The sequence below is a fragment of the Perissodus microlepis genome, chromosome 16 (assembly GCF_051167445.1).
Source record: "Perissodus microlepis isolate ML-2025 ecotype Zambia chromosome 16, ASM5116744v1, whole genome shotgun sequence".
NCBI lineage: Eukaryota > Metazoa > Chordata > Actinopteri > Cichliformes > Cichlidae > Perissodus > Perissodus microlepis.
The window spans coordinates 33,120,523-33,139,221 of NC_140476.1; the positions used below are offsets into that span (position 1 = coordinate 33,120,523).

Below are 18,699 nucleotides of genomic sequence, written 5' to 3' on the forward strand. Positions count from 1 at the left end.
GCTCAATGTAAAGACTCAGGAACCAGAAATAAAGACATGTGACTCTCACGGTTGAAGCTGTGAAATAAATCAGAGCAAACTGCAGGACAAAAGCTTTTTTACTTCTGAGGTTTGGTTTTTTGGAAAACAGCAGAGGAGGCTCCAAAAATAGGCAAGCTGGAGTTTTCTAAATCCTAGAAACAATAAACCAGAGCAGAGCAACAACACACCCACACTCAGAAAGGACTGGAAAAATTCATTCTGATGTTTTCGTTGGACAGAAAGAGGTGGGGTCCACACACATGTAAAAAACACATGCAGGGTCAGAGCACAGCTGCCTGTGGGATTTATGCCGTATACATGCACAGTGTGGACGCATGTTTCAGACAAACCGAGTCTGGTGTGATTCTGTGTGTACTGCTGACATTTAGAGGCGAGCCAGCGTGTAGGCGTGAGGGCTGCATTGTGAAAAGGACACACTATGTAACTCTACAGCAGGAGGCCATGACTGACATCTGTGTCAGGTTTTCCATGTGTGCAAGTGTGTGTGTGTGTGTGTGTGTGTGTGTGTGTGTGTGTAGCAGTGTGAATATATGTGATAGAACTGGTCAAATCCAAGCAGCTGACAAACAGCCAAGACAAGAATCGCACCATATTAAATGTCTACGTTTATGCCCTTTTGATTGTTCGCTCATATTCACTGAGCTTCCTCATATAAGGAGCTCATCCTCGTGATGAAGTAAACATTTTTTAAAAAGGAAAAAACAAAACAAACTGCCTTTAGGATAAAGACAAAGTCCTGCCTAAAAAGCTCTCAAGATGGAGAACTCGTAGCAGAGGAAAGGCTCAAGAGGTCAAAGTTGTTTCTGGCAGTGAACGTGTAAGAACACACCTCCACCTCCACCTCCACCTGCGACTGACACAGACGGAAATGAGACTTTATCATCTATCTGTGCAGTTGACCATGTGATCCTGTGCTTAATTATCGCCGACAAACATAAAACTGAGCTGCAGCGAATGTGATGTCATCAGTGCACAGAGTGAAAACAGTTTGGAGCCAAGTGTCCGTCCTCAGTGTGAGTGTTTGTGACTATGGCTCCGAGTAACTGCACAAGTTAAACATAAGGATGTGAAAAACAGCGATTAGACAAGACCTGGATTCTGCACCTTCATACAGTTAAAGCAACAACACAAAAGGTCTTACTTTGATGTCAGAGGCTGCCTGGTAGGAGTCCGTGCAGGTGCCTGCACACAACCTGAAAAGGGCTTTCACAACTGATTGTTTTTCTGGCAGCATTGTTGATGACTTCTCATTCACATGTGTGAACTGAACACACACTCCAAACACCGATGCTCTGAATGGATCCAAGAACTGGCAGACTGCCTCACTGCCAGCTGCAGAAGCATGCCCAGCCCCTGCTGCTGCTCATTTAAGCTGCACAGGAAACCCTGTAGCGCTGATACAGCTGTGGGTCATCAGCTCGTCAGTATCTGATGCTCAGCGACGGTGTTTCCTACCTTGTCGCTGTCTACAGTGTTCTGGGATGTCCTGGATGCAATTGAGATGGTGTCTGGTTGGCTGCTGCCGTCTCCCTGACTGTCTCCGTCTTCACCTCCCTCCCTGCAGAAACACACAGCACAACCAGGATGAATGCCAAGGTGTAAAGGTCTTACTGATGAGGTTAACAATCATTTTTTACACATTTCATATCATTCCACATCCTCTGTATGTCCTTTTGGTTCGCACTCCGATTCCCGTTCCACCCAGCAGAAACGGCTGAGCTAGCTCTACTCATGTGATGCACATGTGATGTTACAGAATGGGTTGCTGTTAAGTTACAGGACTTTATGTCTGTGGCGCACTTTAAAATAACTGCTGTTTATCTGAAACCTGTAATTGGATCAAGACAACGACATGAATACAAACATTGGTCTTCATTCATGCCACATTCATCATGTAAATTAGATGCCATTCACTTCCTCCTGCTTATCCAGTTAAGGGTCAGGGGGCCTGGAGCCTCTCTCAGCTTCCACAGGGCAAGAGACGAGGAACACCTGCGCCCAATTTACGGCCTAACCCCACTAACTGCATGTGTGTGGACTGCAGGTACAAGCCGGAGTACGCCCACACAAACCCACGATATTCTTGCTGTGAGGCTAACACTGAGTCATCGCGCTCAGTGGATAAAATAAACGCTGCTTATTTCTGTATTTTTCAGCAGCTTCCACATATCTGTGATGGTAATAACAGGACATTCCTACTGCTCCCTTTGTGCCCACTCTTGTGTTTCTGTCACGGTGAATCCACGGTAAATGGTAAATGGCCTGTATTTGTATAGCTTTACTAGTCCTTAAGGACCCCAAAGCGCTTCACACAACCAGTCATCCACCCATTCACACACACATTCACACACTGGTGATGGCAGCTACATTGTAGCCACAGCCACCCTGGGGCGCACTGACAGAGGCGAGGCTGCCGGACACTGGCGCCACCGGGCCCTCTGACCACCACCAGTAGGCAACGGGTGAAGTGTCTTGCCAAAGGACACAACGACCGAGACTGTCCGAGCCGGGGCTCGAACCGGCAACCTTCATCCATCAATCTGTGTGCTACTGTGTGCTACAGTAATCCCAACAAAAGTATGTGTTTCTTCACCTTTTAGCATTATTCCTGGGTTTGGTCAGTGCTGGTGTTTTAGGCAGGTGAAGCGGCTCCTTAAGCGCCCCCTTCAGGTGAGTCATCCTCTCCTGGATCACCTCCCTGATGTTCTTAATCCAGTCTTGTTTAGCTTCCATACTGGATGCCTGGAGAAGTCACAGCTTTAAAATCCCAGCTGATGAAAGCAGAGAGCCCAGACTTTCGTTTACATTTAATTTCACGTACTTTCAGCACAGTTTTATTATCAGAGGATGGGGTTCTTCCAGCCCACACAGCAAATTTACAAGGGTCGCCCTCAATGTGCTCAGTCACCCCCAACTCTGACGTCTGCGGGAAGAGTAAGGGAGGGGGTACAGTTAAAGCAACAACGGCTATTTCTACATGTATGTGGACACAAACACAGCGAGAACATCAGTCGTGGCTGAAACCGCCCACTCACCAGTAGTCTGTTCTTGTACTGGTACTTGGTTCTGCCAGCTGAGTCTTTGATCTCTTTGCTAAAGACCAAAGAGAACTCAAACAGGAAGAGGTGCCGGTCCCTACCCTTCCTGATGAGCGAGCGTGGATCCCAAACCTGAAAACTGTCCTGCAGGATCAGCTCACCCTGCACCTCCAGGTTCTCCTCAAAGCCTACAGAAGAGCCAAGCATGAATAACCATGTTTCACATCAGTGCTAGGAGGAAGTGCGGCGAGGACGGTCTCTTACCCTCTAACATGGCGAGATGCATGGCGTCGTTTGCTCTCTTAGGAACGCTGAGCATCACCTCCAAACCGTCTTTGATCTCTCCCTTTCCCTCCTCGCAGCAGGACAATAACTCCTGCAGGAGGACAGGACGAGATGTTAAAACTGATGAAAGGGGATCTGATCTATAAATATTTGGTCCATTTAAACCACACTAGTTCCCACTCAGCGCGTGGGCGGATTCACCCACACTGTTTGTTCACCTTTAGCAGTAGTTGGTACTTGGTGATCCTCTGGACCGGTTTGATGAGGTAGGAGGAGATTGAGTTAGCCAGTCCTCGTCTCTGCTGAATCTCCTGCACGTGCAGCAGAAATGTGTATATTAAATGTCCAACGCTTGTAAACGTCAGTGCAACAGCACCATCTGCTGACAGAAGAGCAATTACACAATGTTTGTGCGTACAGGGAGAAACTATGGAAGCCCGTTTCCGCCACTAAAAAAAAAAAAAAAGGATCCATAACTCAAAATTCCGAGTTATTTTCTCGAAATTTCGACATATTAACTCGAAATTTCGATTTATTAACTCAAAATTTTGAGAAAAGCAACTCGAAATTTCAAGTTAGCGCTGCCAATCAGTAATCTACGTGAATGACGTCATTTCCTTGTTACCCGGAAGCTGAAGCCCTCAGCTACAAATGCTACAGCTAAGCTACCGGTATTACATCCAGTCATGAATGCACAGATTGCTGAGTGTTTTCAGCCTGGCTTCACAAATGATGAAATCCTTGTGTTATTAGCTGAATCACATGGTGTTACTATCAGCAAACGTACTCGCGAAAGCGCCAATTTGTTGGGATCCGTTTTTGAGTGCGCGGTCATCTGCGCCATATGCTTCCGGGTAACAAGAAAGCGACCTCATTCACGTATATTTTTGATTGGCAGAGCTAACTCGAAATTTCGAGAAATATAACTCAAAAATTCGAGTTACTTTTCTCGAAATTTCGACTTATTAACTCGAAATTTCGAGAAAAGTAACTCGAAATTTCGAGTTATGGATACTAGCTGTTTTGTTTTTATTTAGTGGCGGAAACGGGCTTCCATAGAAATCACAGCATGCCACTGAGTCTATTTATCTTCCACATATGCTCGACAAATGAACCCGGCACGCTGAAAGTAACACAGCGAGTGTGTGTTGGTCCAATCAGCTTCTTTAGTATAAAAACAGCGTCAGGTACACTGAAGGAGCTTTTAATGGGGTTAAAAAACCGTGACCATACTTTGATTTCCAAAAAAGAGGACGATTGTCCCAGTCATGAAAAACCTTATGAAAACTGTTTGCTTAAAGAAACTTTAACAAAACGTTAACGCTTTGTGGGTGGCTGTAGCTCAGGCAGTAGAGCAGGTCATCTACTGATCGGAAGGTTGGTGGTTCAATTCCTGGCTTCCCCTCAGCCTGCATGTCAAATATCCTTGGGCAAGATACTAGATAGCAACTTGCCCAAATTGCTATCCAATGCAGTATGGGTGTGAATGGGTGAATGCACAAGTTGAGTGCTCAGAAGAGTAAAAAAGCGCTATATAAGACCCATTTGCCATAACATATTTAAACGATGCCTCCTCGGTGCGGTTAATGAAATAAAAACATGTCACTCAGGCTTTCACAACAAGTGCAAAAAGGAGGACGATTGGTCGCCCGAGTTTAAAGGAGCCCAGAACGTGCCAGCTAATGCTGTAAAAATGCTAAACAAGCATTTGCAAATGAAACAGAAATTTGACTCGTTCTTAGAAAAGTACATCCTCGTCTATAAAGTGAAGCTTCCTCTTCTTCATCAGAGTGTTTGGGAGCTGCAGTCAGCTGCTGTGTGTTTTCACAAGCTGTTCAGTAACTAACTCAGCAAGTGTCCTGCATCGAAGCCACTTTAATATATATCAAACATAAGACAGATGTTAGCTTCACAAACATGGAGATACGCACACTTGCACACTAACACACATACAGACTTCAATTATTTGAACAATTTTCCACTTTCAGTCTGTCTGAGCAGAGAAGCTGCTGATATTTCTGTTTGCATTTTTAGTACAGCGCTGCCTGAACACCTGACACTACTGTTACATTAACATTAGATGGATGTCACTATGCTCAGTTGGATCTGCTCACAGACACAGGAAACACATCCACATTTATAATGACTCAAACAATCAGCTGTTGTGTGATTTTGTCTAGCAGGTATGTTTTCGCAGCTTTACCAACTTCTTCTTAATGTGCTCTTCACATCAGATGTAACGTGATTTTATATTTTTTCCCAGAACAATCAAATGTCAATCAAAAGAAAACGACTGGTGGGGACAATAAGCGTCGATGGTGCTGTGATACTCACATCAAAGAAGGTGCCTGCGTGCTCCAGGATCAGCTGGCTGGAGTCTGGTTTGTTCTTGCAGTAATCCACATATATGTGGAACTTATCAGCCTGGAAAAGGAGAGGAGGCAGCTTTACGTCCTGCTTACACTTACAGCTACCTGGGACGCCAGTTCAGCTCAGTGGGCGACCGTGTGACACGTGGCCACAGTGCAGGTTTGACTCACACCTGCAGTCCTTTGTCTTTCCCCCTCTCTCCCCACTTTCCTGTCTTTCATCACTGCTCAACCATCCAACAGCTGCATAAAAATGCCCCAAAATAACCGTAATAGAATAAAACAGCTGATACTGTGTGTGCACACTTTGCCGATGAAGGTTAAACAGATAAGAAGCATGACTGCAGGACAGTGTTTCATGCATTCACTGAGATTCTCCCGTCTTTTGTCTTTGCTCTGCTTTAATGACTTCTTAAATGGCTGTTTTATACTTTTGTGTTGCCGTGTGGGCGCTGCTCTGCTGACCTTCAGCTGCACAGAGCAGCAGAGCTGTAACATAAAAACCTGTCCACTGCAGCCACTCTGTGCTTTGGATGCTGCATTTTAAATCTTTTTCTTGCTTGTTCTGTTCCTGGTGAGCTGCAGAGTCACAGCTCCATCATTTCTTCATTGTGTGCCAGTTTAAGATCTGAGCCGTTCCTGTGAAGATGGAGGTGCCTGTAACTGCCCAACATGACCTCGAGCACAGTTTGCTCACACTGTGATCAATCCTAGCAGTGCTTCATGTGAACAGACCGAAGCCTCACTGTGGACAGAAGCAGCAGTCCTACGAGCTCGTCACCTACCAGAACAGATACGCTAACTCGCTGACCACAGCGCCATCTTGTGTTTTGTTGCAGTATTACACAAGAATACAGCCTCCTTTCAACTTTGATGTCACAGCTGTGCTTTCTTCATATTCTGCTGACAGCTTTCAGGAGGTTTATTTAAGAGAAGAGGAAGTTTAAGGGCTAACCTGCTCTTTGAATGTAGTCCCAGCCTACAATAACACTTACAATGTCGTCACTAGGAGCTACTTATGATACTCGAAAGCTTTCTGAACGGTGTTTCCACTGTGACTCTCACCCAGGTGACAAAGCAGTGACCCACGTCCTCTGGAAGCTGCTCATAGTTTACCAGCTCCTTTAGGAAAATACTGCAAAGACACAAACAAACAGACTGTATATTTTTACTGTAAATCACTCGAGACTTTAAAGTAACACAGATATTAACTTGTTCAGAATGGTGATATGTGAAACCTCCAGATGCTGTGAATGAGTTTAAAGCGTTGCTGCTTAATGAACTATTACGTGGGTTTGTGCAGGGACCACAAAGAGATGAGACACAAATGAGTTTGTCGTGGACAGCTGGGGGTGTGTGGCCCATGCATGAACACACACAGTATATTAACAGGGTTCAGAGCTCAACTGAACACACACAGACAGCACATTCAACTGCAGACCTAATCTAGACGTCACTCACTTGCTGTGGAAGTCATATATCTCCTGCATGTTACCAAATATGATGTGCTCTTTGTTAGCAATGCCAGGTGGGATCTCCTCTACACCGTTGGTCATCTCCCACAGGTAGGTCTGACGGGCACACAGAGCAGTCAGCCAGACAGCACAAACGTACTAATGTCCACAAACAAACTCGCTCGTTGTTCTCACCTCTAAACACTCCTGAAGGTCTCTGACGTAGGTCTTCTCTGTCTGCAAGAGCTCTGCCATGATGAACCTGAGATAGGAAAAGACTTGAGACTAAAACGCAAACCAAAGACTGATCTTCAGAAACACGTGAAGGCAAAACCACTGTTTGAAAGCAGCACAGCTGTAAGGATGCATTCACGTGACGTCAGTGTGCAGACTTTGGTTTAGCTAACGTGTGACGGTTCCACAGACAGCAGCCACTCTAACAGAAGACAGCTGAAGTCACTGCAGTAATACCCCCACCGAATCTGGAGACAACAGTGTGTGTGTATCATAACTTTGTGTTGTTTTCACACCCGTGACCTGTACAGGAGCAGAGGCGACCTCGTCTGTGGAGTGGATGTGAGTGGCTGCGATCGAACGAGGTGAACTACCGTAGTGACACATGATGACGACATTAAGGATACTTGTATTCTCTCTCACTCGGTCCTCCTTTCTTTCCAAACTCACTCTTTCTTCCTGGCAGACTTCCTCTTCTCCTCGTTGACCTCATGGTTGGGGTCACGCAGTTTGACCTCCGGGTCATCTGTCAGGCTGGCAGGGATGGTGTCCAGTTCCAGGTCTTTGTTGTCCTGCACAGAGAACATCATTTCTGCCAGTAATCAGAAGATGTTTCTGGGACTGCACTGACACAAGTGCGTGTTGCTGTTTTCACCTCAGAGCTCATTCCCAGGCTCCTCTCCAGGCTCTCCTGGTATTTGCCCATCCGTGCAGAGAAGTCACGGTACCTGCGGTCCACCGTGCTCACCCAGCGCTTCAGCTCCAGCACGTGGGCATGCCCCTTCTCCACCAGACTGTCTGCCAGCTGGATCAGCAGCTTCACCTTCTCCTTGGTTTGCTGCAGGATGTTGTCAGACACACAAATTACAGAAGCTGAGGAGTCGCTGATGTTCAGCATCCCTACATGGCCCTTTGTGAAACACACTAATACCTTGGAAATGTGGGACATTTGTAAGTACATCTTTGAATATCTCGTATCTGTTGTCAGGTCCAACTCTGTGTGGGCTCATTATGACTGTATATACGTCCTTCTGCACAAAGATGAAACCAGTGGGTGTAGCTGCTTCTCTTCTGTCACGCTGGAGATGATTCACTGCAGGTGTTCACGTCTATCTGTGGAGTATCTGCATTTATCAGTAACTCCAGTTTTAGCAAATTTACACTGGCTCCCTGTAAAATATCGAGTTTAAGATTCTTTTACTTTGAAAGTTTTAAATAATATGGCGCCCTGTTATTTAAATGAACTCCTCAACATGGGTGACCCCAAAAGAGCACTGAGATCTTTAGCCAGATGCTCTTAGCACAACCAAGGCCTGGACTGAAGCACAGAGGAGCTCGGGCAGCAGTAGCAGCACTCTGGAAGAATCTGCCAGAGGAGACTCGTACGTCAGAGTCGGTTCAGTCTTTTAAATCGCGTCTTAAAACTCACTTTTTGACCCTGGCTGACCCTGAGTACCATCAGGCCTGTTTGATGTTTTTCTTGTTAATTCACTGTCGTCTTATTTATCTAAATTTGTTCCTCTATTGTTTTCTCTTGTTTCTAACTGATTGTGAAGCACTTTGGTCGACTCTGTTGTTCTTAAATGTGCTCTACAAACACATTTTGAGTTGAACTGTAACATTTTCCCATGTTTGACCAGGAAATCCTGCTCAGTCTGAGTGTTTCATTTTATTAGAAGCAGTTAACAGTCTACTCATCCTCTAATATTACTATTAATCACTATTTTCACTATTTTCAGATTTTTTCCTGATTTTGCACTTTTTACATGTTGAGGATTGATTATAATCATCCCTCAACTGCTTGAAACCTGTGAGGCGTCGATGACCCAGCACTACCTCACCGCTCTGCTGTCAGACTCGCACGTGTGAAAGTGGAAAATTACAAAAGAATTGATGCAAACCAAAACTTTAAGCCTAGTAAAGTCAAAAGTTTGGGCACGCCTTCTCCTTTAATGGTTTTTCTTTATTTTCATGATTATTTACATTGTAGATTCTCATTGAAGGCAATGAACACACACGTGGAATTATGCAGTAAACAAAAAGTGAGAAATAACATGATTCATACTTGATTCAACAGCCCCTTTGCTTTGATTCCTGCTTTGCTCACTCTTTCATTCTCTCCATGAGCTGCATGACGTCGTCATCTGAAATGGTTTCCAGCAGTCTTGAAGGAGTTCAGAGATGCTGAGCACTTGTTGGTCCTTTGCCTTCACTCTGCGCTCCATCTCCTCCCAAACCATCTCCACTGGGTGTAGGTCAAGTGACTGTGCAGGACTCCATCACTCTCCTTCTTGGTCAAATAGCTCTCACACAGCCTGGAGGTGTTTGGGGTCATTGTGCTGCCCTGACATGTGGCTGCAGGATGCGATGGTAGCCATGCTGGTTCAGTCTGCCTTTAGTTTGGAATAAATCTCCAACAGTGTCACCAGCAAAGCCCCCCCCTCCTCACACACACACCATCACACCTCCTCCTCCATGCTTCACAGTGGGAACCATGCACGTAGAGACCATCGTTCACCTTTTCTGTGTTGCACAAAGACACGGCAGGTGGAACCAAACATCTCAGATTTGGACTCATCACCAAAGCACAGATGGTCTAAAGTCCATTCGTTGTGTTTCTTGACCCAAACAAATCTCTGCTTGTTGCTTTTCTTTAGTCGTGGTCTCTCAGCAGCTGTTTGACCATAACGGCCTGATTCACACAGTGTCCTCTGAACATGTAGAGATGTGTCTGCTACTGGAGCTCTGTGTGGCATCTATCTGGGCTCTGATCTGAGCTGCTGCTAACTTGTGATTTCTGAGGCTGGTGACTCGGATGAACGTATCCTCAGCAGCAGAGGGGCTCCTGGTCTTCCTTTCCTGGGGCGTCCTCATGTCAGACAGCTTCATCGTAGTCTTGATGGTTTTTACGACTGCACTTCAGAGTTTTAGCAGTTTTCCGACTGACTGACCTTCAGTTCTTAAAGTAATGATGGGCTGTTGTTTCTCTTTACTCAGCTGATTGGTTCTCGCCGTAATATGAATTCTAACAGTTGTCAAACAGGCCTGTCAGCTGTGCACCAACCTGACTGCTGCACAACACAACTGATGGTCCCAACGTCATTAAGAAGGCAACAAACCCCACCAATGAACCCTGACAGGCTCACCTGTGAGGTGAAACCTGAGAGAAGGTTTGCAGCGCTGTCAACAAAGAAAGGGTGGAATCTAAAATATGAGACTTTAGAGTTTTTTACAGAGCTTTGCCACATAATTCTTTAAATCTGCTTCATATATTTGATGTCTTCAGTTTGTATCTACGATGCAGAAAGTAGTAAAAACAAAGAAAAACCATTAAATGAGAAGGCGTGTCCAAACTTTTGACTGGTAGTGAAGTTCAAATACAAATCAGAGTGTGTAGGGTGAACATCTGTCTGTTCACACACACACACACACACACACACACACACACAGGACATACTTTGGCACAAAGTCTGAAGTGATGGCAGTCATTGAGAAGCTGCTGTGTTTCCTCGCTGCTGTCACCGGGTGACGTGTGCGTGGCCAGGTAAACCTCACCTGTCTCCTGGATCCAATCCAGTGCCTGCACACAACAACACAAAAACACCACACATAGAGTTGATCCTGCCCCTTTGTGTTAACTGTGCCTCTCATTCCTGGTGCCAGAGGATTGTTGGAAAAGGTGATCACGAGGGCAGTGGCCCGATGTCCATGATGCCATTAATGGACATAGAAGCGGCTGAGTGGGCCGAGGAGTGACACAGCGCAACGTATGGTGACCTCTTGACCTCTTGTGGTCAAGAGGTCAAGAGAGGGAGTGTGGAGATCAGGGAAATATTACAGCTACTATTCATAACCATCATTCCCATTACATTAATTATCATTTCATTAAAGCATTTATTCAATAGATTACACATGTTCTTAGTTAAGATTATTACACCTATCACAGAGAGCTTCTGTCTGGTAAAAGGCCAGAAGCGTCAACGGGCGGGGTGAGGCCGAGTGCATTTTGAGGTCGAGACATACACACACACGCAAACAGTAGTTGGACTCATGTTTAGGTAAGAGTTCAAATATTCAAATAATAGTTTGCAAAAGCTTGTAGCTGCAAAATTATGTCTGCATAAGGGACAGTTTGCTCCAGGAGATAAGCGAGAGTTAGAAGATTAATAGGAAGCACCTGGCCTCGAGACGGAGAAGATGTCCTTTTAAATGTGTCAAAAGTCGTCAACAGAACATTTGTGGTTTTGAAACTTATGCATGTATTGTATCTGCTTTGATGCATGAGGGGGCGTCATAAAAGTAAACCCTGATGTTATAAAAACAACTGCTTGTGTATCATTGGGCGGAGATCGATGCTGTCTGTGTGCAGTGTTCATCTCACCACGCGTGTTCATTAAAAATCATTGTTTGACCGACTCTCCTGGACCAAATGTTGTTTTTGTGCTCACCCTCAATATTTGAACCCGCAACAGTGGTAACACTTTATACTAACCAGTATTAAAAAGCTGAACGTTCATGAAACAGGCTGCTGTTTAACCGTCAACGATCTTTATAAACCATTAGCAACATTTTAATTTATCTTTGTTGTTTTTGTGAAATCAAAATATTTGACATGCACAAGGTTTCCTTTAGCTTCTATCTTGTGATGCAGTATTGAGTCTCACACCACACTGTAGTGCTGAAAACAAACAAACAAACAAACAAACTTTACCCTGATCTGCTCCTACAGCTAACCATGGTGCCCAAACCTGGCAGCCAAGGTAAACAAAAGAACTACAACGTGAGAGAAACAGGACACAAACTGTGATCTCCTGCTTCAGACTTTTTAGGACTTTCCACCACTGCCACCCTCAACATAGACACCAATGCAAAACCTCCTGGAACCACCAGAGGGCGTCGATCCTCCACAACAGCAGTAACAGCAAACAAGTTACTTCTTGTCACAATTTTGAACAAAGCGTTGACCGATGATTTAGATCAACAAACTATACACCGGCTACCTCATAACTGATTATAGAAGAACATCATTTGGATAATGATGTATTAGTTATGCTGAAATACAGGAGGTATAAAAAAGAGACTCGATGTTATTGCATTTTGAAACTGATCTCACAGTTTCAGCTACAACAACACAAGTTGTGATAGGACAGTAAAACTCTGGCACAGCGTCCACAGCACCAGGCTGCAGCAGACATTCAGCCATTCATTTAATTTTCTTAAACTCAATGAGGATAAAACTGAAATCCTCCTTGTTGGCACCAAATCCAACCTGCTCCACAGTTTTCCCTTCTCCTCGGGTTCAGAGCCTTGGTGTCATCAGACCGTTCACTATGCTTTAAATGTCACATCAATAATCTCACTGTTCTATTTCCATCTACGTAACATTAACAGATTACGTCCTTTTCTTTCCACCCAGCATCCATTCTTGTCCACAGTCTCGTCCATAGTCTCCCGCATTGACTGTTGTAATTCCCTCTTGCATGGTCTCCCCCATAAACCCCTCCATCAGCTTCAACTGGTTCAAGCCTGTGCTGCTCACATGATCACCAGAACCCCTCCTACCAGCACATCACTCCTGTCCTTCAGGAACTTCACTGGCTCCCAGTGAAAATCTGGATATTATACAAACTCCTTCTGCTCACCTTCAAGGCCCTTCATAACCTCACTCCTGCTCACCTCTCTGCTGCAGGCTGTGGATCTCTCTCAATACCCAACACATCTTAACAATTACGTCTAAAACAACCAAAATGTGTGCAAGCAATAAGTGTTGCTAGGCAACGCGGACTATAGTGTTAGAATGACAACCCTGTACGGCTCTAAGTACAACTGGTTGTATGATTTTGAAAACATCCAAAATTCCCAATATACAAACACATTTTTGAAAAAGTCATGAAATATGAAATGATGTGTTTTTAACAGAGTTGCATGAACTTAATTCAAACAGTGTTTATAGGTGCACTGCAAACCCAGTATTAACCTTTGTCATTTTATTGTTTCATTACTGCAAATAACTATCAATGCGCTACTTATTAAAAAAGATTACTATAAAGCGTTACCAAGAGTTACGATGAGCCTCATGTCAAAGCTGAGCGTTCGTTCTTTGGACTTCACACACTCACCTGTTTGGCGCTGCGTTCAAACACCAGATACTGCTGACACTGGTCCAGCCGTCGTTTCTTTAATGTCCAGAAGTGAAGGACTCTGTTCTCTCTCTGCAGCAGCTCGTTCAGAATAGCTGCACACACCAACACAGATCAGGGACAATAATCACAGAGTTCATCCCTAACTGCTACACAACCTTCCTAACTCGCCTATCATGGACATTACGATCTACTGCATCTGACTGGAGGCAACACACACACACGCTGCATCAGTAGTTCTGACCTTTAACCTGTTGCTCAGGTCCCCTGGTGTGACCGGCAGCTCCAGGCATGCTCACATTGTTCCTGTGAATGTACTTCAGAAACACCTCTGCATTCCTCCGGGCCAGAGTGCACGCCTGTAATACACCAACATCAGTAAACATGCTGCTTGTCTGTGCAATGTCTATGAAGCCTTTACATGTGAGATCAAGTGTTTGCTGATAAGTGCTCAAAGCTGTCAGGGACATCCAGACGATCAGACCAGATAATGTCCCTGACACGCCCTTTCTGGGCATGAACACCAGAAAACACCAAGATCCACAGAGGCTGGGTCTGAAACACCCGGTGTAAAGGTGCTGCTGAGACAGTCCAGCACCAATGTTCCCTCTAAGCTGCGCGCTGCTGCCATGGTCTCTGTGCACAGAAAAATAAATCTGACCTGAATTGAAATTGAAATAAAAACTTTAACAATTCTGTTCTGCAGTGTTAGTCAGTGAGTGACTGGCTGCTCCCGTATGGGATCAGAACGATGCCACCTTATCCCAAAGTCCAGCCAATGATGCGATTCACATTCGTATATACGCAGCTAATCAACGTGGCTGACAGGCTGTGACGGCGTCCTTATGTGCCGGAGTTTTAGCGAGCAAACCGGCTGATGTGGAGTGAAGCCACGTTAATGACAACGTGTACAACCATTGGAGATGTGAGCAGGACAGACGGAACAACTGACGGACAAAGTGTGGACTTTATACCAGTTTTTAAATTGTGTTGATCGGCCACGTAAAACCAGAGTTATGATAAAAATATCTGCAATGTTTGGTTTTCTTCCTGAATACTGTCGTTGTTTATATTTACTGCAGGAAGAAACGGTAGAAACGGCGTTTTATAAGGAAAACGCTCGAAAGCCTGTGAGCAAAAACAACACCAAAAAAACCCCACCCTTTCCTATTGGTGGAAAAATGTACCATGTGGACCAATCAAAAAATGATATGGCAACATGGCATTTAGTTGTTTAGGAAGAGGGAAGTTTTAGGAGTGACGGCGTGTTTTGAGATGTGACAGATTTGCCACGTTTAGCGTGTTTGGAGTCTAAAGTTAGTGTGTTGTCTTGTGTAGTTAGTGTGTAGTTAGTGTGTAGTGTAGTCAACAGTTTTGTTGTGTGTGTCAGAACAATGAGGCGAATGTTACAGGTGTTACAGCAGTGATACATCTCCTGTTGTCAGGCCTGCAGGTATCAGGCTGTTGTTCTCCTTCATCTCATAGTGGACAGAAATTATTTTTTGGAGTTGCACAAATAATTTGTGTGGCATCAGATTTGATGCAGAACAGCTGATTGTTCTGTAAATAGTTTGAAATGTTTATTTAAAAAAAACGCCTTGGCTGCATTTTTAGGTAAACAGCTGCAAAAAACTTTGTTGTTTGCAAAACTCAGTAACTTTTTTGAAGAAGTAACTATATAATTAATTACCCAACATTGGTCATTATTTACTGTATTCTGCAGACAGAGTTACAGACTCTCTCCCAGACCACAGACTCAGACTCATAATACAGTCAGAGCTTTAGAAAATAAAAAATAAAAAAGTTGTGTTTTCAAAATTGGAGTTCAAGTTATTTTTCCTTCCAATAGTGTCAACATGCTACAGGTCATCAACAAGATTTTTTAAAATTTTCATTGTAAGTGGGCTAAAGCAGTTAATTAAAAGTAGTCTAACATAAATGCTGTAATTTGATTATTTTAATAAACATGTAACTTGGATGCTGGCGTGACCACAGTGCACACGTCTGCTGTTGCTCACAGTGGTCCAAGGGGACGCTCAGGGAGTTTGTGTGTTCGCTCAGACACATGAAACATTACAGGGAACATTGTCCAGCACGTAACAGCAGGGTGTAAGATGCTAGCAGGCAGGGCATACATGGAACGCCATAACCAAGTGGCCGGCATAGTGTACAGAAACATCTGTGCCGAGTATAACCTGGAAGTCCCGAGATCAACATAGGAGACGCCCCCAGAGTGGTGGAGAATGACCGAGCTAAGATCTTGTGGGACTTCCAGATACAGGCGGACAAACTGGTGATGGCTGACCAACATAGTGGTAGACAAGCAGCAGGAGACGGCCGTTGTGATAGGTGTAGCTATACCAAGTGGTAGCTATAGCAGGGAGGAGGAACATGAGAAGCTGGAGAAGATGTGGAGGATGAAGGCAACAGTGGTCCCCGTGCTAATCAGAGCACTTGGGGCAGTGACCATCAAGCTAGGCGAGTGGCTCCAGCAGGAACAACATCTGAGAACTCTGCGATGAAGAGCACAGTCCTAGGAAAAGACCCTGCAGGACCCTCGAGCTCCCAGGCCTCTGGTAGAGGACACTAGCTTGAAGTACAAAGATGCCCGCAATGCAAGTGGGAATTTTTTATATATATATGTTATTAGTTGTGTAGAATATGATGGCATCATCTGCATACATTATTTATCAAACAAAACAAGCCCAGCAGCCTGCTTTGTTCTTTTAGACAGTGAGACATGAAATCACCTTGAGGAAGGCTTCTTTCTGCTCCAGGTGCTTACTGATCAGAGGTAGGAGGTGGTCGCTGTCGGATGAACTTCCCACTTTGTCGTGTGTGCCGCACCAGTCTTCATCGCGGCGATACTCCTGCTCCAGGCTCTCCAACACACTGCACACCTGCACAGACGCACAAAGAGTTACCTTCCTGTTGCTGATGTAAGAAAACAAAAACAGTGACGGCGGAGTTTGCCTGAAGTGCACCTGTTCAGATGTCTTGTAGAAGGCTACGGATGCATTGACCAGCTTCAGACGGTCCTCCATCTTCAGCATCAGTTGCTGCCAGTGAACGGCAACCTTCTCAGCACAGCTTCGAATTGCCTCTGGATCATAATGACTCGCCTGTAGCATCATCTGATAAAAGGAGCAAAAGAGGTCACAGCTGTCAACTACTGACGACAGAGAAATGAAGGGAAACAGTTAGTTAGGCATTAAAGAAGATTCACCTCAGCTTTTTGTTGGACCTGCAGAGCACTCTGATGTGTCTTCTGAAGAGAGTTAGCGTGGAATAGAGACTGGAAGACAGGAGAGTTGGTTATTATCTCCACTATCACTCACTCACTAGTTCAATATACCATTTCTAACATGCCTTTGTGGAGGTCTACACAAACACAAGGCTTAAAGGTTAAAGGGCCTCTAAAACTTCTAAAAATCTCTTCCAGGCAAAAAGAATCTTTAAAGTTCGACTCTGTGCCAGAAAAGATCATTTACAGCTTTGATTACAATTCTGATAATTAAGCTGTAAATGATCCTAACATTTCATTTACTGTTTTATTTAAGTTAAATACAGCAGTAAGGAAAAACTACATGGAGGCAAAAGTTAATTTTATATTGTAGATCATATTGTTGTGCACGAGTGTGTGAGCCTGGGTACACAGCAGCACATCAGCAGGAAGGTGCAGGAGTCATATCATCAAGACACACACACACACACACACACACACACACACACCTTCAGACTTCTGTGGTCAGCTATTTAAAGTAACACCACAGCATCCAGTGACAGCACTTAAAGGATTTAATGTGTGTGTGTAAGTGTGTGTGAAGCAGCTGTAACTGTTCAAACTCAGAGCAGAATGTAAATGACTGAGGTAAGCCTGGTTCACACACACACACACACACACGTGCACATCTGCTACAATTCAAACCAGCACACACTGAAAAATTATTACTCCTGTACAGTAAAACTGGTTGGAGTACTAATAATTAGGCCATGTGTGTGTGTGTGTGTGTGTGTGTGTGTGTGTGTGTGTGTGTGTGTGTGTACCTCTATAGCCATCTGGAACTGCTCATGCTCCCTCTGAAGCTGCTCGGCCTCAGACAGCGAGCTGGCGTTGACCATGCTGGCGTTCAGCATGGACTCTCCGTTACGTATCCAACCCAACACCTAGACAACGAGTCAGACACCATGACAACATACGACTTATATAAACATGCAGGTGTATACACACTGTGGCGGGAAAGCCTCCCTCACTAAAACCATATCTGTACTAATAACATGTAATACGTGTGCGTGTGTCTGTAGACGCTGTGGAGCTACACGAGTGAAGCTCGGGAAACTCCAGCTTCAGTCCTGGACGACTAACACGTGCAAACATCTGGGAGCGTTTATCATGAGTAATGTTTTTATTGACACACTTACTGAAACATCTTTAATAATGTGTAATCAGAATATCAGTAGGACTACACCCTCGGACCTTTTGTGTGATATGCTTCATTGTTAACAAAAGGAAACTTACAGCGGTGAAAGGTCAAAGGTTATTTTGTGCAAGTACAAATAAATAGACTGTTTTTGGCTTTGACTGATGTCTTAATGGACACACTTGCACTACACGCATTATGTTAGTCAGAGCTTCAACTACACGACACACACAGCTTCTGAGAGTTTACCAAAAACTAGTGTAAAAAGATGCACCTGTGACATGTATGTGCTCCTCGGGTTACATTTCTTTGTAACACGGTGAAATCAACGCGTTCACATCCCAAAACGTAACATATGACACCATGTGACTGTGGCAGGTAGGAGGCACGGCGCGACCCCGATTCACCGCTCAGTGACATCTTCACTCGCTCGGCTGCAGCTCTCCGCTCACAGCTCGACATCCACATCAACAACAATCATTTATGTGCAGGGGAGGAGTGATTTCGCTCAGGTGCGCCAACCTCCAACCCCATTCTGTTGGATTCAATCCAATCACAGGGATACGCAAGGTTGCCTTTCGCGTTCCTACGGGACGCCTCAAAACATGACAAACTGTGAGTGTTATGTGTGTTTGGAGTGAGAGTGGTCCTGTGAAAGATGACGTTAGCCATGGCAGGCGATGTGCCTCATCGATTCAACGTTGTGAACTTTACTG

At 44.7% G+C, this 18,699-nt stretch overlaps 1 protein-coding gene across 3 annotated transcripts in view; it reads right to left on the reverse strand.

The window, feature by feature from the left end:
* Positions 1–18,699, reverse strand: part of kalrna (kalirin RhoGEF kinase a) — a 154,165-nt gene that overhangs the window by 56,345 nt on the left and 79,121 nt on the right. For all 3 annotated transcript variants that reach the window (XM_084954647.1, XM_084954646.1, XM_084954648.1), the window contains exons 20-38: positions 17,610–17,729; positions 16,789–16,857; positions 16,547–16,696; positions 16,313–16,462; positions 13,807–13,921; positions 13,542–13,657; positions 10,880–11,002; positions 8,078–8,260; positions 7,873–7,994; positions 7,384–7,450; positions 7,196–7,305; positions 6,800–6,869; positions 5,700–5,789; positions 3,584–3,676; positions 3,345–3,456; positions 3,078–3,268; positions 2,864–2,965; positions 2,636–2,784; positions 1,498–1,600 (exon numbers count right to left, since the gene is read on the reverse strand). In XM_084954647.1, coding sequence (XP_084810773.1) covers positions 1,498–1,600; positions 2,636–2,784; positions 2,864–2,965; positions 3,078–3,268; positions 3,345–3,456; positions 3,584–3,676; positions 5,700–5,789; positions 6,800–6,869; positions 7,196–7,305; positions 7,384–7,450; positions 7,873–7,994; positions 8,078–8,260; positions 10,880–11,002; positions 13,542–13,657; positions 13,807–13,921; positions 16,313–16,462; positions 16,547–16,696; positions 16,789–16,857; positions 17,610–17,729 — 2,235 coding nt within the window. The remainder of the gene's footprint in view (positions 1–1,497; positions 1,601–2,635; positions 2,785–2,863; positions 2,966–3,077; positions 3,269–3,344; positions 3,457–3,583; positions 3,677–5,699; positions 5,790–6,799; positions 6,870–7,195; positions 7,306–7,383; positions 7,451–7,872; positions 7,995–8,077; positions 8,261–10,879; positions 11,003–13,541; positions 13,658–13,806; positions 13,922–16,312; positions 16,463–16,546; positions 16,697–16,788; positions 16,858–17,609; positions 17,730–18,699) is intronic.